The sequence below is a fragment of the Oncorhynchus gorbuscha genome, linkage group LG14 (genome assembly GCF_021184085.1).
Source record: "Oncorhynchus gorbuscha isolate QuinsamMale2020 ecotype Even-year linkage group LG14, OgorEven_v1.0, whole genome shotgun sequence".
Classification (NCBI taxonomy): Eukaryota; Metazoa; Chordata; class Actinopteri; order Salmoniformes; family Salmonidae; genus Oncorhynchus; species Oncorhynchus gorbuscha.
The window spans coordinates 64,121,323-64,143,513 of NC_060186.1; the positions used below are offsets into that span (position 1 = coordinate 64,121,323).

The 22,191-nt window shown below is 47.1% G+C and overlaps 1 protein-coding gene across 3 annotated transcripts in view; it reads left to right on the forward strand.

Annotated features, from left to right (window-relative positions):
- LOC123995278 (1-phosphatidylinositol 4,5-bisphosphate phosphodiesterase beta-1-like) overlaps positions 1-22,191 on the forward strand; it is a 362,073-nt gene that overhangs the window by 165,599 nt on the left and 174,283 nt on the right. For all 3 annotated transcript variants that reach the window (XR_006831799.1, XM_046298779.1, XM_046298778.1), the window contains exon 4: positions 21,282-21,422. Coding sequence is in view for 2 of the 3 variants with exons in the window: in XM_046298779.1 (XP_046154735.1) it covers positions 21,282-21,422 (141 nt within the window). In the remaining variant the exon portion in view is untranslated. The remainder of the gene's footprint in view (positions 1-21,281; positions 21,423-22,191) is intronic.

Consider the following 22,191-nt stretch of genomic DNA (forward strand, 5'->3'; position numbering starts at 1 on the left):
GAATGACCAAACCTCCCATCTAAAATGGAACTGGTCCAGATGACAGTCTGCTCAGAGGAGAATCTTTCAGTGTTCCCTGAGGACCTGAAGCTGCAGATCTATTGTGAATGTCTTGCAGGTGCACCAAAGACAGGGTTCTGATCATGTCTGATGAACTGAAACGTTAGCAGCATTTCAATTACAGTCTAAAAGGTTATGGGAACCTCTGCTCTCGGGTAATGTTTTCTGAGGACACCGACGCCTTAATGCTCCCGTCAAACCCCCGCCATTTCCTCCTACCAGCAGCCCCGGGGGATGAGTCATGAAAACTTTGCAAGTAAGCATCGTTCAGGAAGTTCCTTCCTTGTCTAATATTTCCTGAGGGGATGTTGGCGTCAAATCCCTCTTCCACAACCCTGCACGGCACCCCCAACCCGCCGTCACCCCGTAGCCCTAAGACGAGTCATGAAAAAGAGGAGTAGATGAAATGCAGCTTTGGACAGTGTGGAGGGTGTGAAGACTAACTCCTTTTGTGACCAATGCTTTGTGACGGAGAGACAGTTCTGTGAGTTGAGGTTGGGGGAGCTTTTTGGTCCAAAGCTGTCAGACCCTCTCTGCGTTCTGCTCAGGGAACGTGTTCATTCTCTGATGACACGTACGGCATCCTGAATGAGATGTCAGGGGTTTTTTATGTCCGAGACGCGAGGCAGACTGAGTTATGGCGCTTCACTCGCTGCTCTGGACTGTGGCCCCTAGATAGGACAGGGGGTGTGGGGGAAGGTGGGGAGAAAGAAAGAGAGAGAAATTGAGAAAAGTGATTTGAATTGAGTGTGTAATAACAGAGAGTGATGCTGATCTAAGTCAGTGTTGTATTGTTCCCCTATAATGGTTCAGATTATTTAGGAGAGAGTAAACTGATCCTAGATCTGTGCCTTTGTACAACCTTCCTCTGGTTCTTCATAGATGTCTTACTGCCACAGAGCCTTTTGGGACATGTAATGCATCATGAGTCTGGTCTCTTGCCATGTAACACCACAATATTTATGTCAGAGATTAGTCTTGTAGCAGCTCCTCATAGGTAACAATGTGTCACACTTCACTTAGTTTACTTTAAGTTTGTTTCTAACTCTTCAATTGAAATCGGCGCTCTTAGTCCATAATAGAGTGTGAATGATGATGTGCAGAACGTGTGAAACCCGAGCCGGGTTATCAACACACTACATGACCAAATGTATGTGGACACCTGCTCGTCAAACATCTCATTCCAAAATCATGGGCATTAATATGGAGTTGCTCCCCTCCTTTGCTGCTATAACAGCCTCCACTCTTCTGGGAAGGCTTTCCATTGGATGTTGGAACATTGCTGCTATAACAGCCTCCACTCTTCTGGGAAGGCTTTCCATTGGATGTTGGAACATTGCTGCTATAACAGCCTCCACTCTTCTGGGAAGGCTTTCCATTGGATGCTGGAACATTGCTGCTATAACAGCCTCCACTCTTCTGGGAAGGCTTTCCATTGGATTTTGGAACATTTCTGTGGGGACTTGCTTCTATTCAGCCATAAGAGCTTTAGTGAGGTCGGGCACTGATGTTAGGCGATTAGGCCTGGCACGCAGTCGGCATTCCTAGTCATCTCAAAGGTTTTCCGATGGGGTTGAAGTCAGGGCTCTGTTCAGGACAGTCAAGTTCTTCCACACCGATGTCATCAAACCTTTTCTGTATGGACCTTGCTTTGTGTACGGGGGCATTGTCATGCTGAAACAGGAAAGATCCTTACCCAAACTGTTGCCACAAAGTCGGAAGCACAGAATCGTCTCAAATGTCATTGTATGCTGTAGCGTTAAGATTTCCTAAGAGGCCTAGCTCCAACCACGAAAAACAGGCCCAGACCATTATTCATCCTCCACCAAACATTACAGTTGGCACTATGCATTCGGGCAGGTAGCGTTCTTCTGGCATCCGCCAAACCCAGGTTCGTCCGTCGGACTGCCAGATGTTGAAGCGTGACTCATCACTCCAGCCAAGAAGAAGAAGCTCTGAGGTTGGGTCATCAGATCTTTCTTCCTCCAGCCTTTGTGCATGGTCATCTGAGGCATGTGTGTGGCTGCTCAGGAGTGGAAACCCATTTCATGAAGCTCCAGACGAACAGTTCTTGTGCTGACATTTGGAACTCGGTAGTGTGTGTTGCAACCGGGGACAGACTATTTTTACACGCTACGCGCTTCAGCACTCGGCGGTTCCGTTCTGTGAGCTTGTGTGGCCTACCACTTTGTGGCTGAGCCGTTTTTACTCCTAGACGTTTCCAATTCACAATAACAGCACATGCAGTTGACTGGGGCAGCTTTAGCTGGGCAGAAATGTGATGAACTGACTTGTTGGAAAGGTGTCATTCTAGGAAAGGGCCACGTTGAAAGTCACTGAACTCTTCAGTAAGGCCATTCTACTGACAGTGTTTGTCTATGGAGATTGCATGGCTGTGTGCTTGATTTTATACACCTGTCAGCAATGGGTGTGGCAGAAATAGCCAAATCCACTCATTTGAATAGGTGTCCACATATGTTTGTATATATAAGGTATATTACGGTTTATGTCCTACCCTTTAGAAAATGGCTTAATATGTGCCCTGAATATTACTCCCGTCACAAACACACACAGACACACACACACACACTCCATCTCATGCTGCTCTGGGGTTAATTAAAAGCTGTAATGGACGATTTTAAATGAGAGATCATTAAGCCCACGCAAGCTCTATAACACACACATACATGCACACACACATGCGCACACACACACACACACACACACACACACACACACACACACACACACACACACACACACACACACACACACACACACACACACACACACACACACACACACACACACACACACACACACACACACACACACACACACACACACCTCTCACCATCTAGTCTCACACACCATTGTCAGTGATGTGATGTGTCTGACCTTATCCTCTGGGCCCCATGGTTCGGAGGAGGAGAGGAGAGGTGAGGAGAGAAAAGAGAGGAAGAGAGGAAACAAAGAGAAAATTAGAGGAAGAGGAGAGAAGAGAGGAAGAGGAGATGGAGGAAGGAGAGAGAGGAGAGAGGAAGATGAGAGTGAGGAGGAGGGTATAGAGGAACAGGTGAGGAGATAGAGGAATAGGAAGAGGAGAGAGAGGAAAAGCAGAGATGAGTGAGAGGAATAGGAGAGAGATGAAGAGGGGAGAAGAGAGAGCTTAGCCATAGGTGTTCGATTTTGCCAACACCTGCTCTCCCAGCTTCAATTCCACAATATCAGCTCTCTCTCTCTCTCTCTCTCTCTCTCTCTCTCTCTCTCTCTCTCTCTCTCTCTCTCTCTCTCTCTCTCTCTCTCTCTCTCTCTCTCTCTCTCTCTCTCTCTCTCTCTCTCTCTCTCTCTCTCTCTCTCTCTCTCTCTCTCTCTCTCTCTCTCTCTCTCTCTCTCTCTCTCTCTCTCTCTCTCTCTCTCTCTCTCTCTCTCTCTATCCCTCTCTATCACAGCTATACCCAGTATGCTGTGAACATGTCTTCTTAGTTAACTGGCTCTGAGCCAGACGTACGCTAACATCATTAGCTCCCCCATCACCAATCCTACTAATCACTCGTGATATGAGGCATCTTAGGGAGAGACGAAGCTGCAGTTTCTGTAGTTTCTGTTTGATCAGCTTTAAAGTTTTGTCCATTTGGAGAGTCTGTAGCAAAGCTTTATGTAATGTGTGTGAGAGTGTGCAGCGTGTGTGGTTTGAGTTGGATTATGTGTAGAGAGGTGTAAGTTGGAGTTGTGTGTGAGTTGGAGAATGTATAGCTTTTAAGCTGGGTGAGTTGGAGAACATTTAGCTATAAAGCTGTGTGTGTTGGAGACTGTGTAAAGAGTGTTTGTTATTTGGAGAATATCTAGCTTTAAAACTGTGTGAGTGTGAGAATATCTAGTTTTAAAGATGTGTGTGTTGGAAAATGTATTCCTTTAAAGCTGTGTGTGTTGGAGAATGTATAGCTCTCAAGCTGTGTGTGTTGGAGAATGTATAGTTTTAAAGCTGTGTGTGTTGGAGAATGTATAGTTTTACATTTACATTTAAGTCATTTAGCAGACGCTCTTATCCAGAGCGACTTACAAATTGGTGAATTCACCTTATGACATCCGGCCGTCACAAGACGCGAGATTTCATCTGGAGAGAGAGGGGGAGAAAGAGGTCAGAGCACAGGGTAGGGCAGTGTGAGCAGAACCAGCGGTGTCGTTTGACTTAGCAAACGAGGATCGGATGTCGTCGACCTTCTTTTCAAAATGGTTGACGAAGTCATCTGCAGAGAGGGAGGAGGGGGGGGAGGGAGGGGGAGGAGGATTCAGGAGGGAGGAGAAGGTGGCAAAGAGCTTCCTAGGGTTAGAGGCAGATGCTTGGAATTTAGAGAGTGGTAGAAAGTGGCTTTAGCAGAAAGAGACAGAGGAGGAAAATGTAGAGAGGAGGGAGTGAAAGGGTGCCAGGTCCGAAGGGAAGCGAGTTTTCCTCCATTTCCGCTCGGCTGCCCGGAGCCCTGTTCTGTGAGCTCGCAATGAGTCATCGAGCCACGGAGCGGGAGGGGAGGACCGAGCCGGCCTGGAGGATAGGGGACATAGAGAGTCAAAGGATGCAGAGAGGGAGGAGAGGAGGGTTGAGGAGGCAGAATCAGGAGAAGGTTTGAGCAGAGGGAAGAGATGATAGGATGGAAGAGGAGAGAGTAGCGGGGGAGAGAGAGCGAAGGTTGGGACGGCGCGATACCATCCGAGTAGGGGCAGTGTGGGAGGTGTTGGATGAGAGCGAGAGGGAAAAGGATACAAGGTAGTGGTCGGAGACTTGGAGGGGAGTTGCAATGAGGTTAGTGGAAGAACAGCATCTAGTAAAGATGAGGTCGAGCGTATTGCCTGCCTTGTGAGTAGGGGGGGAAGGTGAGAGGGTGAGGTCAAAAGCTGTAGGTGTTGGAGAATGTATAGCTTTAAAGCTGTGTGTGTTGGAGAATGTATAGCTTTAAAGCTGTAGGTGTTGGAGAATGTATAGTTTTAAAGCTGTGTGAGTTGGAGAGTGGAAGAGGGGGGACTGTCATCCTTTGAAGTGGCTGTACACCAGGCTGGAGGAAGAAAGATCTGATGACCCAACCTCAGAGCTTCTTCTTCTTTTTCTTCTGTGACCCTTTTTCCTCTCCAATTTCGCAGAATCTAATTGGTAGTTACGGTCTTGTCCCATCGCTGCAACTCCAGTATGGACTCAGTAGAGGCGAAGGTCGAGAGCCATGAGTCCTCCGAAACACAACCCTGCCAGGCGGCATTGCTTCTAGACACAATCCCCACTCAACCCAGAAGCCAGCCGCACCAATGTAATGGGGGAAACACCCACACACTCATACACCTGGTGACCGTGTCAGTGTCCATTACACCCGGCCCACCACAGGAGTCGCTAGTGCGCGATGGGACAAGAACATCCCTGCCGGCCAAACCCTCCCCTAATCCAGATGACCCAGCTGGGCCAATTGTGCGTCGCCCCATGAGTCTCCCCGCCACGGCCGGCTGCAACAGAGCCTGGACTCGAACCAGGATCTCTAGTGGCGCAGCTAGCACTGTGATGCAGTGCCCTAGACCACTGCGCCACTCGGGAGGCCCAAAGCTCTACACTTCTACATCACACAACTGATCTAGCTAATGGTCATAACATACTGGGACAGGACTGCAGCAGAAATAGAGAGAGAGGGAGAGAAAGGGGGAGAGAGAGGGAGGGGGAGAGGGAGAGAGAGGGGGAGAGAGAGGAGAGAGAGAGAGAGAGAGAGAGAGAGAGAGAGAGAGAGAGAGAGAGAGAGAGAGAGAGAGAGAGAGAGAGAGAGAGAGAGAGAGAGGAGGGAGAGAGAGGGAGGGAGGGAAAGAGAGAGTGAGAGAGAGAGGGGGGAGGTCAACTCAGTGTATATAATCTTCTGACCCACTGGAATTGTGATACAGTGAATTATAAGTGAAATAATCTGTCTGTAAACAATTGTTGGAAAATGACTTGTGTCATGCACAAAGTAGATGTCCTAACTGACCCCCCCCCACACACACACACACACACATATACACCCACCAACCACACACACACACACACACACACACACACACACACACACACACACACACACACACACACACACACACACACACACACACACACACACACACACACACACACACACACATACCCATATACACCAACCCCCCCACACACTCATATACACCAACACCAACCCGCCCCCACACACTCACATATACACCAACCCACCCCCCACACACTCACATATACACCAACCCACCCCCACACTCACATATACACCAACCCACCCCCATTTAACATTTGACATTTAAGTCATTTAGCAGACGCTCTTATCCAGAGCGACTTACAAATTGGTGCATTCACCTTATGACATCCAGTGGAACAGTCACTTTACAATAGTGCATCTAAATCTTAAAGGGGGGTGAGAGGGATTGCTTATCCTATCCTAGGTATTCCCCCCACACTCACATATACACCAACACCAACCCGCCCCCACACACTGACATATACACCAACCCACCCCCCACACACTCACATATACACCAACCCACCCCCCACACACTCACATATACACCAACCCACCCCCTACACACTCACATATACACCAACCCACCCCCACACACTCACATATACACCAACCCACCCCCCACACACTCACATATACACCAACCCACCCCCTACACACTCACATATACACCAACCCACCGCCCACACACTCACATATACACCAACCCACCCCCCACACACTCACATATACACCAACCCACCCCCACACACTCACATATACACCAATGCACTCCCCCACATACTCACATATACACCAACCCACCCCCACACACTCACATATACACCAACCCTCCCCCACACACTCACATATACACCAACCCACCCCCCACACACACACATATACACCAACCCGCCCCCACACACTCACATATACACCAACCCACCCTCCCACACTCACATATACACCAACCCACCCCCACACACTCACATATACACCAACCCGCCCCCCACACACTCACATATACACCAACCCACCCTCCCACACTCACATATACACCAACCCACCCCCCACACACTGACATATACACCAACCCTCCCCCACACACTCACATATACACCAACCCACCCCCACACACTCACATATACACCAACCCACCCCCACACACTCACATATACACCAACCCACCCCCCACACACTCACATATACACCAACGCTCTCCCCCACACACTCACATATACACCAACACCAACCCGCCCCCACACACTCACATATACACCAACCCACCCCCACACACTCACATATACACCAACCCACCCTCCCACACTCACATATACACCAACCCCCCCACACTCACATATACACCAACACCAACCCGCCCCCCACACACTCACATATACACAAACCCACCCCCACACACTCACATATACACCAACGCACTCCCCCCACACACTCCCATATACACCAACACCAACCCGCCCCCACACACTCACATATACACCAACCCACCCCCACACACTCACATATACACCAACGCACTCCCCCACACACTCACATATACACCAACCCACCCCCCACACACTCACATATACACCAACCTACCCCCTACACACTCACATATACACCTACCCACCGCCCACACACTCACATATACACCAACCCACCCCCACACACTCACATATACACCAACCCACCCCCCACACACTCACATATACACCAACCCTCCCCCACACACTCACATATACACCAACCCACCCCCACACACTCACGTATACACCAACCCTCCCCCCACACACTCACATATACACCAACCCACCCCCACACATTTACATTACATTACATTTAAGTCATTTAGCAGACGCTCTTATCCAGAGCGACTTACAAATTGGTGCATTCACCTTATGACATCCAGTGGAACAGTCACTTTACAATAGTGCATCTAAATCTTAAAGGGGCGGGGGGGAATACTTATCCTATCCTAGGTATTCCTTAAAGAGGTGGGGTTTCAGGTGTCTCCGGAAGGTGGTGATTGACTCCGCTGTCCTGGCGTCGTGAGGGAGTTTGTTCCACCATTGGGGGGCCAGAGCAGCGAACAGCTTTGACTGGGCTGAGCGGGAGCTGTACTTCCTCAGTGGTAGGGAGGCGAGCAGGCCAGAGGTGGATGAACGCAGTGCCCTTGTTTGGGTGTAGGGCCTGATCAGAGCCTGGAGGTACTGAGGTGCCGTTCCCCTCACAGCTCCGTAGGCAAGCACCATGGTCTTGTAGCGGATGCGAGCTTCAACTGGAAGCCAGTGGAGAGAACGGAGGAGCGGGGTGACGTGAGAGAACTTGGGAAGGTTGAACACCAGACGGGCTGCGGCGTTCTGGATGAGTTGAAGGGGTTTAATGGCACAGGCAGGGAGCCCAGCCAACAGCGAGTTGCAGTAATCCAGACGGGAGATGACAAGTGCCTGGATTAGGACCTGCACCGCTTCCTGTGTGAGGCAGGGTCGTACTCTGCGGATGTTGTAGAGCATGAACCTACAGGAACGGGCCACCGCCTTGATGTTGGTTGAGAACGACAGGGTGTTGTCCAGGATCACACCAAGGTTCTTAGCGCTCTGGGAGGAGGACACAATGGAGTTGTCAACCGTGATGGCGAGATCATGGAACGGGCAGTCATTCCCCGGGAGGAAGAGCAGCTCCGTCTTGCCGAGGTTCAGCTTGAGGTGGTGATCCGTCATCCACACTGATATGTCTGCCAGACATGCAGAGATGCGATTCGCCACCTGGTCATCAGAAGGGGGAAAGGAGAAGATTAGTTGTGTGTCGTCTGCATAGCAATGCACACACTCACACACACTCACATATACACCAACCCACCCCCCACACACTCACATATACACCAACACACTCCCCCACACACTCACATATACACCAACCCACCCCCCACACACTCACATATACACCAACCCACCCCCACACACTCACATATACACCAACCAACCCCCCACACACTCACATATACACCAACCCACCCCCACACACTCACATATACACCAACCAACCCCCACACACTCACATATACACCAACGCACTCCCCCACACACTCACATATAGAACCTACCCACCCCCACACACTCACATATACACCAACGCACTCCCCCACATACTCACACAGTTTTCTTTCGATCTCTTAATACTCTCACTACTAGCTACACCATTAGCAAGAATCCTAAAGGATTGCAGTGATTTATGCAGGCAATCATTTGCTTCCTCCGATCTGACAGTTTGATTCATTTCCTAACCTTGCTGGACTGATTATCAGTTAAGCCCAGTCAATCTGAGGGGAGCTCTATTGACAAATGCTGTACCGATCTTATTGAAAGGATTCCCAACAAACGGACGGTAGCCTACGTCTCAATGACTTATTGATCTCATTGCACCCAACCCCCCCACACACACACACGCCCTTCACAACAAAGGATTAACAACTAATTAGTTACAAAAGTCTCAAGATTTATTGGACTCAACTGCACTCTAGGCTGGTTCCACACATTGGGAGACCCGTTACTATGTAAAGCGCTTTGAGCATCTGAAGAAGTATCCCATCAATCTAATCCATTACAATTATTAATGCATGTCTGTATACTTTCCAACGATAAAGGAATATGGCTGCCTAAATATGGTTCCCAATCAGAGACAACGATAAACACCTGCCTCTGATTGAGAACCACTTCAGACAGCCATAGACTTACCTAGAACACCCCACTAAGCTACAATCCCACTCCATACACACCACATACAAAAACCCATGTCACACACTGGCCTGACCAAATAAATGAAGATAAACACAAAATACTTCGACCAGGGCGTGACAGAAACCCCCCCCTAAGGTGCGGACTCCCGAACGCACCTCAAAACAATAGGGAGGGTCCGGGTGGGCGTCTGTCCATGGTGGCGGCTCCGGCGCGGGACGTGGACTCCACTCAACCACTGTCTTAGTCCCTCCTCGCGTCCTTGGATAGTCCACCCTCGCCGCCGACCATGGCCTAGTAGTCCTCACCCAGAACCCCACTAGACTGAGGAGCAGATCGGGACTGAGGGGCAGCTCGGGACTGAGGGGAAGCTCGGGACTGAGGGGAAGCTCGGGACTGAGGGGAAGCTCAGGAGTGAAAGGAAGCTCAGGAGTGAAAGGAAGCTCAGGAGTGAAAGGAAGCTCAGGAGTGAAAGGAAGCTCAGGAGTGAGAGGAAGCTCAGGCAGGTTGATGAATCTACCAGATCCTGGCTGACTGGCAGATCCTGGCTGACTGGCGGATCCTGGCTGACTGGCGGATCCTGGCCGACTGGCGGATCCTGGCCGACTGGCAGATCCTGGCTGACTGGCAGATCTGGAAGAGTCTGGCTGACTGGCAGATCTGGAAGAGCCTGGTTGACTGGCAGATCTGGAAGAGTCTGGCTGACTGGCAGATCTGGAAGAGCCTGGTTGACTGGCAGATCTGGAAGAGTCTGGCTGACTGGCAGATCTGGAAGAGCCTGGTTGACTGGCAGATCTGGAAAAATCTGGTTGACTGGCAGATCTGGAAGAGTCTGGTTGACTGGCAGATCTGGAAGACCCTGGTTGACTGGCAGATCTGGAAGAGCCTGGTTGACTGGCAGATCTGGCTGCTCCATGCTGACTGGCGGCTCTGACTGCTCCACGCTGTCTGGTGGCTCTGGCTGCTCCATGTAGGCTGACAGCTCTGGCGGCTTCTTACAGACTAGCAGCTCTGGCGGCTCCGTGCAGACTGGCAGATCCTTGCAGACTGGCAGCTCCTTGCAGACTGACAGCTCCTTCCTGACTGGCAGCTCCTTGCCGACTGGCAGCTCCTTGCAGACTGGCAGCTCCTTGCAGACTGACAGCTCCTTGCAGACTGACAGCTCTGGCTGCTTCATGCAGACTGATAGCTCCTTGCAGACTGACAGCTCTGACTGCTCCATGCAGGCTGACAGCTCCTTGCAGACTGACAGCTCCTTGCAGACTGGCAGCTCCTTGCAGACTGACAGCTCTGGCTGCTTCATGCAGACTGACAGCTCTGGCTGCTTCATGCAGACTGACAGCTCTGGCTGCTTCATGCAGACTGACAGCTCTGGCTGCTTCATGCAGACTGACAGCTCTGGCTGCTTCATGCAGACTGACAGCTCTGGCTGCTTCATGCAGACTGACAGCTCTGACTGCTCCATGCAGACTGACAGCTCTATGCAGGCTGGCAGCTCTGGCTGCTCCATGCAGACTGACAGCTCTGGCTGCTCCATGCAGACTGACAGCTCTGACTGCTCCGTGCAGGCTGGCAGCTCTGACTGCTCCATGCAGGCTGGCAGCTCTGACTGCTCCATGCAGGCTGGCAGCTCTGGCTGCGCTGAACAGACAGGAGACTCCGACAGCGCAGGAGAGGCGAGGCGCACTGTAGGCCTGATGCGTGGTGCTGGTACTGGTGGTACTGGACCGAGGACACGCACAGGAAGCCTGGTGCGGGGAGCTGCTACCGGAGGGCTGGGGTGTGGAGGTGGTACTGGATAGACCGGACCGTGCAGGCGCACTGGAGCTCTTGAGCACCGAGCCTGCCCAACCTTACCTGGTTGAATACTCTCGGTCACCCTGCCAGTGCGGCGAGGTGGAATAGCCCGCACTGGGCTATGCAGGCGAACCGGAGACACCGAGCGCAAGGCTGGTGCCATGTAAGCCGGCCCAAGGAGACACACTGGGGACCAGACGCGTAGAGCCCACTTCGTGGCATTTGGCTCGACGCTCAATCTAGCCCAGGCCGATACACGAAGCTGGAATATACAGCACCGGGCTATGCACCCGCACTGGGGACACCGTGCGCACCACTGCATAACACAGTGCCTGCCCGGTCTCTCTAGCCCCCCGGTAAGCACAGGGAGTTTGCGCAGCTCTCCTACCTGGCATAGCCATACTCCCTGTGAGCCCCCCCCCAAGAAAGTTTTGGGGCTGACTCTCAGGCTTCCTTGCCAACCGTGTTCCCTCATATCGCCGGCTCCTCTCTCCGGCTGCCTCTGCTCTCCTCGCTGCCTCCACCTGTTCCCATGGAAGGCGATCCCTTCCCGCCAGGATCTCCTCCCATGTGTAGCAACCCTTGCCATCCAATATATCGTCCCGTTATCCATTCCTCATTGCGCCGCTGTTGCTGCCTTTGTTGCTTCTCCTGCGGCTCCTGCCTGTTAACACGCTGCTTGGTCCGTTTACGGTGGGTGATTCTGTAACGGTTCTCATGTGGTGAAGGACCAAACTGCAGCGTGTAGATTGCGACCCATGTTTAATACACAACGTAAACACGAATAAACACAAACACTACAAAAACAATAAACGTAACGAAAACCGAAACAGCCTATACTTTGTGTAAACTAACACAGAACAGGGACATCAGGACACTAAGGACAATCACCCACAACACAACCAAGGAATATGGCTGCCTAAATATGGTTCCCAATCAGAGACAACGATAAACACCTGCCTCTGATTGAGAACCACTTCAGACAGCCATAGACTTACCTAGAACACCCCACTAAGCTACAATCCCACTACATACACACCACATACAAAAACCCATGTCACACCCTGGCCTGACCAAATAAATGAAGACAAACACAAAATACTTCGACCAGGGCGTGACAGAGTGTGAATACTTTCTGAAGGTACTGTATGTGTACGGCACCTGTTAGATATTGGGGCTTCCTGGGATGGGCCATAGCTACCATGCTCGATATGTAATGGTCACATTAGCTCCTGCTAATTCACAGTTCATTCCAGACAAATCACGAGTCTACAGCCATAAATATACTGTTGTCTTGCACATTACATTTTTTTTAAATATTGAACCTTGATTTAACTGGGCAAGTCAGTTAAAAGTAACTTCCTCAACATTTTAGATAAGCATGCTCCGTTCAAAAAATGCAGAACTAAGAACAGATATAGCTCTTGGTTCACTCCAGACCTGACTGCCCTCGACCAGCACAAAAACATCCTGTGGCGGACTGCAATATCATTGAATAGTCCCCGTGATATGCAACTGTTCAGGGAAGTTAGGAACCAATACATGCAGTCAGTCAGGAAAGCAAAGGCCTGCTTCTTCAGGCAGAAATTTGCATCCTGTAGCTCTAACTCCAAAAAGTTCTGGGACACTCTGAAGTCCATGGAGAACAAGTGCACCTCCTCCCAGGTGCCCACTGCACTGAGGCTAGGTAACACGGTCACCACCGATAAATCCATGATTATCGAAAACTTCAACAAGCATTTCTCATCGGCTGGACATGCCTTCCTCCTGGCTACTCCAACCTCAGCCAACAGCTCCGCCCTCCCCGCAGCTACTCGCCCAAGCCTCTCCAGGTTCTCCTTTACCCAAATCCAGATAGCAGATGTTCTGAAAGAGCTGCAAAACCTGGACATCTACAAGTCCATGCTAGGTAAAGCTCCGTCTTTTAGTTTTTTAGTTTAGTTTATTTTTACAGGGACAGTGCACATTAATCAACGTTTCAGTAAAAATGCCGGTTTTAGCCAGCCGGCTACTTTTCAACCGCAGTCCCTGCCTTATCTCAGTTCACTGGTCACGATGGCAACACCCACTCGTAGCACGCGCTCCAGCAGGTGTATCTCACTGATCATCCCTAAAGCCAACACCTCATTTGGCCGCCTTTCGTTCCAGTTCTCTGCTGCCTGTGACTGGAACGAATTGCAAAAATTCGCTGAAGTTGGAGACTTTTATCTCCCTCACCGACTTCAAACATCTGCTATCTGAGCAGCTAACCGATCGCTGCAGCTGTACATAGTCTATCTGTAAATAGCCCACCCAATTTACCTACCTCATCCCCATACTGTTTATATTTATTTACTTTTCTGCTCTTTTGCACACCAGTATCTCTACCTGTACATGACCATCTGATCATTTATCACTCCAGTGATAATCTGCAAAATTCTAATTATTTGCCTACCTCCTCATGCCTTTTGCACACAATGTATATAGACTCTCTTTTTTCTACTGTGTTATTGACTTGTTAATTGTTTACTCCATGTAACTCTGTGTTGTCTGTTCACACTGCTATGCTTTATCTTGGCCGGGTCGCAGTTGCAAATGAGAACTTGTTCTCAACTAGACTACCTGGTTAATTAAAGGTGAAATATATATTTTTTTAAAGAACAAATTCTTATTTACAATGACAACCTACCCCAGCCAAGGAAGCACAAAAGGAAGCACATCTAATGTGCTTACTTGTTTCTATCGTCAGGTACTTCCATGTATTGTATTTTGTACTATTTTTGTCATTGTTATGTTTGATTACAAAATGCAGTCTGATATTGAAATGCAAATGACGAATCACAAATGTACAGCCATCAACATACAGGGTAGGCTGTCATTGGAAACAAGAATTTGTTCTTAACTGACTTGCCTAGTTAAATAAAGGTTCAATTAAAAAATGTCAATAATAATCTATTGACAGAATAAACACAAATCAACGGGGATCGCTGACTGGACAGTCCTTTATTTAAAAACTCAAAGTTATCAACTCAAAGAGAGTTATGAAGTACGATCACATCTGTTACACTGGTGTCGAGACCAGTCTTCTTGTCTTTGCTGGACATCTGTTACACTTGGGAATGATTTACCCATAATTCATCTCCATCTACTCCAGGCGTTTTCTGTCCCACCCCACCATCTTGCCGCTCCACTAGTCAACAAGGCTAGCCACCTGCAGGACTGCTGCTAGGACATGACAATTACACTATTTTTAAAACATGGTTGCATGTTGCTCCTGCTTAGCCAGACTGCCAGTCTTTTGGTGCTATCATGCCGATTCCTTGTCACTCAGCTTGACAAGGACAGCGACAGAGTTGGCAAAAGCACAAACAGGTCTGGGACCAGGCTAGTTTCACCTGGGTGCAAAGAGGAGTAAAAACTCAAAGAAACTCCAGCACACTTGAAATTCTTCAAAACAACGTTTGGGTCAATAGTTCCTGGTCTAAAACCTTCAAGTAAACTTTGAGGGGTTTTGATCCAAACTTTAGTTTGAGATCCACATGGTGGATCGTACAAGAAATCTGGTGTGTTGGAGTTTTTTCTTCAATGACTTCTAGAACTCTTACTTCTAGTCCTCAGATACCTTCATGCTCCGGTGAATTCTGATGTTGTTCTTCTAATGAACTACCATTAAAGAGACTCAGTGTGAAGAGAAGAGGTCAGCTGTATGAGGTCTGGAGGTGAGCAGATGTAGTCGCTGTAGCCACGTACATGGCGGTGGATAAATGGATAATGAGGGAAAGTAAAGGTATCATCAGATGAGGAGTAGAGAAACTGATAGATGTTTGTGATCGTCAAGTATGAGAACAGGAGTCAGGAGAAGGACATGGTCAGAAGACTGCTTGCAGACAGACACTCTCTCTCTCTCTCTGTGTGTTTTGATGCTCAGAACTGTGTGTGTCAGTGGACAGGCAGGCTTCTGTTTGCGCCTGGGCAGAGACAAACGTGTCTGCATGAGTGTGTGTTTTTTGTATATGTGTGGTGGTCGTGTGTGTGTTTGGTTTTACTATCCTTGTGGGGACCAGAAGTAAAACAAGGAAAAGTCATGACATTTTGCCGGCCCCCAAAAGGAAAAAGGCTATTTTAGGCTTCTGGGTTAAATTTAGGTTTAGAGGAATACAATTAGGGCTAGGGTTAGAATCAGGATTAGGTGTTAAGGTTAGAGTTAAGGTTAGGGTTAGGTTTAGGTTTAGGGTTTGGTGTTACAGGAAAGGGTAAGGGTTTGCGACAGTCCAGGGAGCAGGGAAGGCCATCCCTTCAGGCTGCATCACCCTGCTAAGAGGACAACTTCCCCTGTACTGAATATTTAAAATGACTGAGCACTGTGTTCCCACGCTACAGCTGAAAGTAAGCAACAGACTCCCTTATTCTCAGGCACACCTCCCAACACACACCGATCTCTTTCTCTCTCTCTTTTCCTCGTAAACACAGACACAGAGAAATAGGCTTGAAGGGGTAATACTGCCCCCCACTTGGCTCTAAATCTCCCATCGCCGCGGCAACAGGACCCTCAGGCACGCCGCCAACTGCTCCCATAATGCACCAGCGCAAATTAAATCTCAGTGCTGTTCCCTCTCTCCTCTCTCTCTCTCTCTCTTCCTCTCTCTCTCGCTCTCTCTCTTCCTCTCTCTCTCTCAACAACACACAGTCAGCTGTAGAGGTATGGAAATTAACTTGTCTTTTCCTGTTCCATCTACAAGTTTCATACAAAACAATATCAAAAGGCTCCGCTGTTCAAACAACAAAAATCCATCAATGAAATATGCATTTGATGTTCTGACACGTCTTGATGTGTCTCAACACCAAACCCTTCTCATCTCATCTATCAGAGTCCCATCGCTACCTAGGGGCACTTTGCTGTTCTGTTTTTGCAAATTGAAAGTGATTTTTCAATCCACTGATTGATGACGTGGCTACCATTTTAAACATCTAAGTGCGGCAAGATTGATTGGTCATATAAATCAGCACTTTTCAGCCTATCGATCTTGCTGGTCTCCGGTCTCCACCCACTGCTGTGCAGCACAACTCTCCCTCTGTGTGTCTGTCTGTGTATAGTACAGGCAGAAATCTGTTTAGGATGCTTTCAGTGGAGGATGAGGTTTGCATTCATTTGCAGAGTGCTACTTTACTGTATTTCTGCAAAGCACCTGCATATAGTATACTGTCTCTTTATCTATCAGTATGCTGTACAGTACATGTAGACAGAAGACGTTTCTCTGGATGTCTGCCATGGCCTCAAGATGATTCCAGAAAATTATAGCAATAATGGCTTGATCCAGTTGAAACAACATTCTATGCAGCCTCATCTAACTTTGGCATATGCTTCATGAAGAATGGAAGAACTTTGTTCTTAGCACGTCTGAGAGACTGTAGGCGTGAGATGTTTCTCCAACCATCTCTTTACACTACAGTAATCAGTGGGGAATTAAACCTATATTAGACACACTTTCCAAGAAGTAAGGCCTGTCTTTGTATTTGGCAAAAAAACTTTAAGGCTGTCGTTCCTCAGACATTGTTTGTTAAGTGTGTGTGTGTGTGTGTGTGTGTGTGTGTGTGTGTGTGTGTGTGTGTGTGTGTGTGTGTGTGTGTGTGTGTGTGTGTGTGTGTGTGTGTGTGTGTGTGTGTGTGTGTGTGTGTGTGTGTGTGTGTGTGTGTGTGTGTGTGTGTGTGTGTGTGTGTGTGTGTGTGTGTGTGTGTGTGTGTGTGTGTGTGTGTGTGTGTGTGTGTGTGTCTCTGTATGCATGTGAGTGTCTGTGTGTGAGTGTGTGTCTGTATGCATGTGAGTGTCTGTGTGTGAGTGTGTGTCTGTATGCATGTGAGTGTGTGAGTGTGTGTCTGTATGCACGTGAGTGTCTATGTGTGAGTGTGTGTCTGTATGCACGTGAGTGTCTCTCTTCTCCATCTTTTCCTCCATCTCACCTTCACTCTTTCCCTCACTTTCCCTCTTACTCTTCTTATCTCTCTTCAACTTTTCCTCTGTCTCTTCCTCTCTCTCCTCAACTTTCCCTGTCTCTCTTCCCCACTTTCCCTCTCAATTCAATGGGCTTTATTGGCATGGGAAACACTGCCAAAGCAAGCGAAGTAGATAATATACAACAGGTGATTTGTAGATAATATACACCCAGGTGATTTGATTGGAGGGCGTCAGGGACATGTAGGGTACGTTTATCAGTGTGACACGGCACGGAATGCTTTTTGTTTGATTGGGTAAATTTGCTTCCGCGGCAAAATGCTTTACAGACTATCTTTGTTGTGTTAATAATTATGCTAGCGGAACCACTTTGTATGCTGCCCTGATATCAGAGGGGAGAGAAATATCATGTTAGTTGTTTCTGGTGCCTTGGAGCCCAGTCGCTCTGCCATTACATGGTTTACATTGTGATGAGGTTGTCTGTGTGTTTCTATGTCATGTAAAATGTGTATTTACACTGCAGCAGACCAGCATCTTTACTGAATGCGGAGGCATCATATAAACCATTTCACTGGTCATACAAGTGTGAGCAACTGGGTATTGAACACAGGTATTTTGCCCCACAACCGTGTTATCCAACTGAGCTAAAGCCTATAGGAATAGTGTCATGAAAGATTACTTATTACAAAAGCATGGTTTACACAACCTCTGGTGCTATACAGACCCAATGTCTCTCAACCTCTGGTGCTATACAGACCCCGTGTCTCTCAACCTCTGGTGCTATACAGACCCAGTGTCTCACAACCTCTGGTGCTATACAGACCCAGTGCCTCTCAACCTCTGGTGCTATACAGACCCAGTGTCTCTCAACCTCTGGTGCTATACAGACCCAGTGTCTCTCAACCTCTGGTGCTATACAGACCCAGTGTCTCACAACCTCTGGTGCTATACAGACCCAGTGTCTCTCAACCTCTGGTGCTATACAGACCCAGTGTCTCTCAACCTCTGGTCAATCCACAGATGACATAATATAGGAGATACATTTACCACATGAAGTACATTCATAACAACATGCAGTACATTCATATAAATACACAGTACATTCATAACAACATGCAGTACATTCATATACATACACAGTACATTCATAACAACATACTACATTCATAACAACATACAGTACATTCATAACAACATGCAGTACATTCATAACAACATGCAGTACATTCATAACAACATGCAGTACATTCATATAAATACACAGTACATTCATAACAACATGCAGTACATTCATATAAATACACAGTACATTCATAACAACATACTACATTCATAACAACATGCAGTACATTCATAACAACATGCAGTACATTCATATATAAATACACAGTACATTCATAACAACATGCAGTACTTTCATAACAACATACAGTACATTTCATGCAGTACATTTATAACAACATACAGTACATTTCATAACAACATGCAGTACATTCATAACAACATACAGTACATTTCATAACAACATGCAGTACATTCATAACAACATGCAGTACATTCATATAAATACACAGTGAAACCCAGGCTCTGGCTGCATCATGCAGACTGACAGCTCTGGCTGCTCCATGCAGGCTGGCAGCACCTTGCAGACTGGCAGCACCTTGCTGAAACCCAGGCTACCTAAATACGGTTCCCTATCAGAGACAACAAGAATCACCTGACTCTGATTGAGAACCACCTCAGGCAGCTCAGCCTAAACTAGACACACCCCTAATCAACCACAATCCCAATGCCTACAAAAAACCCAATACGACAACACAATAAACCCATGTCACACCCTGGCCTAACAAATATATAACGAAAACACAAAATAACAATGACCAAGGCGTGACAATTTCATAACAACATGCAGTACATTTATAACAACATACAGTACATTTCATAACAACATGCAGTACATTTCATAACAATATGCAGTACATTCATAACAACATGCAGTACATTCATAACAACATGCAGTACATTTATAACAACATACAGTACATTCATAACAACATGCAGTACATTTATAACAACATACAGTACATTCATAACAACATACTGTACATTTCATAACAACATACAGTACATTTCATAACAACATGCAGTACATTTATAACAACATACAGTACATTTATAACAACATACAGTACATTTCATAACAACATGCAGTACATTTCATAACAACATGCAGTACATTCATATAAATACACAGTACATTTCATAACAACATACAGTACATTTCATAACAACATACAGTACATTTCATAACAATATGCAGTACATTTATAACAACATACTGTACATTTCATAACAACATACAGTACATTCATAACAACATACTGTACATTTCCTAACAACATTCAGTACATTCATAACAATATACAGTACATTCATAACAACATGCAGTACATTCATAACAACATACAGTACATTTCATAACAACATTCAGTACATTCATAACAATATACAGTACATTCATAACAACATGCAGTACATTCATAACAACATACAGTACATTCATAACAAATTAAGCCATAACATGAATATTAATGACAATGATTCATAAAGCCTGTCCCAAGTAATATAATGGTTGGTGACAGCTCAGTGTGTGTGTGTGTGTGTGTGTGTGTGTGTGTGTGTGTGTGTGTGTGTGTGTGTGTGTGTGTGTGTGTGTGTGTGTGTGTGTGTGTGTGTGTGTGTGTGTGTGTGTGTGTGTGTGTGTGTGTGTGTGTGTGTGTGTGTGTGTGTGTGTGTGTGTGTGTTCAAATGTGCGAGTCACTGCGTGCGTTTCTATGTGTGACATCATAGCTGACGTTACCAGAAGACGCTCTATGATGCTGAGCCGCCAGGTCCCAATGGACTGATGACGATGATGATGATAATGTGTTGCTAATCTCCATTCTGTCAGCTCCTAAAGTCATCTCTTATTTATCAGTTGCGTCATTCAGCCAGCCGCCCTCAGTGAAGTCACACTAACTGAGCATGTCTGCCCCAAACCTGCCACTCAGTCTCTCATACAGGGAAACAGACGTTTCCTGTTGCAGTGTAATGGCGATAACTGAGAGCCCTTTGCATTGTAGCCTGTGGGGACACGTCCAGTAACTCACCTCATTAACCATTTTGAGAAGCAACCACCTCGAATATACTGGGACATGATACAACAACACGCATGCGCTTCCACACACACACACACACACACACACACACACACACACACACACACACACACACACACACACACACACACACACACACACACACACACACACACACACACACACACACACACACACACACACACAGCTCTGTGGCTCTTCCATCTTGAAGAGCTGATCATTTCTGACCAAATTGGTCTAATGTGTTACCTAGACAACCACAGGCTCCACATTCTCAGGACATCAAATCGTGATCTGGTCGGTTGATTAGGTTGTTGATGTCATTTCAGAGGTGCCAGACAGTGGGAGTCTTCCTGATACTTCCTGGATTTGGACTTCCAGAGAGTCACAAAGTCAAAGATCAGGGAGGGTGGATTGTGGGGATTGTTGAGAAGCTTCAAGACTGCTAGAGCTGCCGTGGTTGTAATACTGCATGTGTGAAATGCATGAAGCCATGTGTACATGTGGGCGAGGGAATGGATACAGTATTACAACTATGTTGTTGTGGAATTGACAAGTTACTTACCTGCGGTGTTATTGTGTTTCTGTATCTAAATAGGACATGAAGCTGCGAGAGCTTCTGGACGTGAGCACCCTGGTGGGGAAGATGGAGAACAGGATGCTGACGGTGGTGAGCGGACCAGACATGGTCAACATCACATATCTCAACTTCATGGCCTTCCAGGAGGACATCGCCAAGGTAAATGCACATTAATAACACCTCTATGAAACATAAATAAGGTATTTAGTAAACATGTTTATTAAACATGAATAAAGGATTTATTATGGGTATAGTTGATTTAGTTGATATTCATTTGACCAGGTAGGGTAAAGAAATATATATTTATATTTAACCTTTATTTTACTAGGCAAGTCCGTTAACTTATTGATGCACCCATGCCTTTAGCGGGATCCGTCAACATCCGCTGAATTGCAGAGCGCCAAATTCAAATGAAATTACTAAAAATATGTAATTTTCATGAAATCACAAGTGCAACATAGCTTGTTGTTAATCCACCTGGCGTGTCAGGTTTCAAAAAAGCTTTTCGGCGAAAGCATACCAAGCGTTTATGTAAGGACATCTCTCTCAGCAGACAAAACATTACTAGCAGCCAAGTAGATTGGTCATGAAAGTCAGAAAAGAAAAGCAATAAAATGAATCGCTTACCTTTGATGATCTTCAGATGTTTGTACTCACGAGACTCCCAGTTACACATTAAATGTTCCTTTTGTTCCATAAAGATTATTTTTATATCCAAAATACATCCATTTAGTTGGCGCGTTATGTTCAGAAATCCACATTCTAAATAGTATCCGTAAAGTTCGTAGAAACATGTCAAGCGTTTTTTCGAATCAATCCTCAGGTTGTTTTTACAATACATAATCAATAATATTTTCTCTCTCTCCTATTGAAATAGGAGAGAGAGAGAAAATGTCTGCTCCAAACTGTTGCGCATGCAAAACTCTGC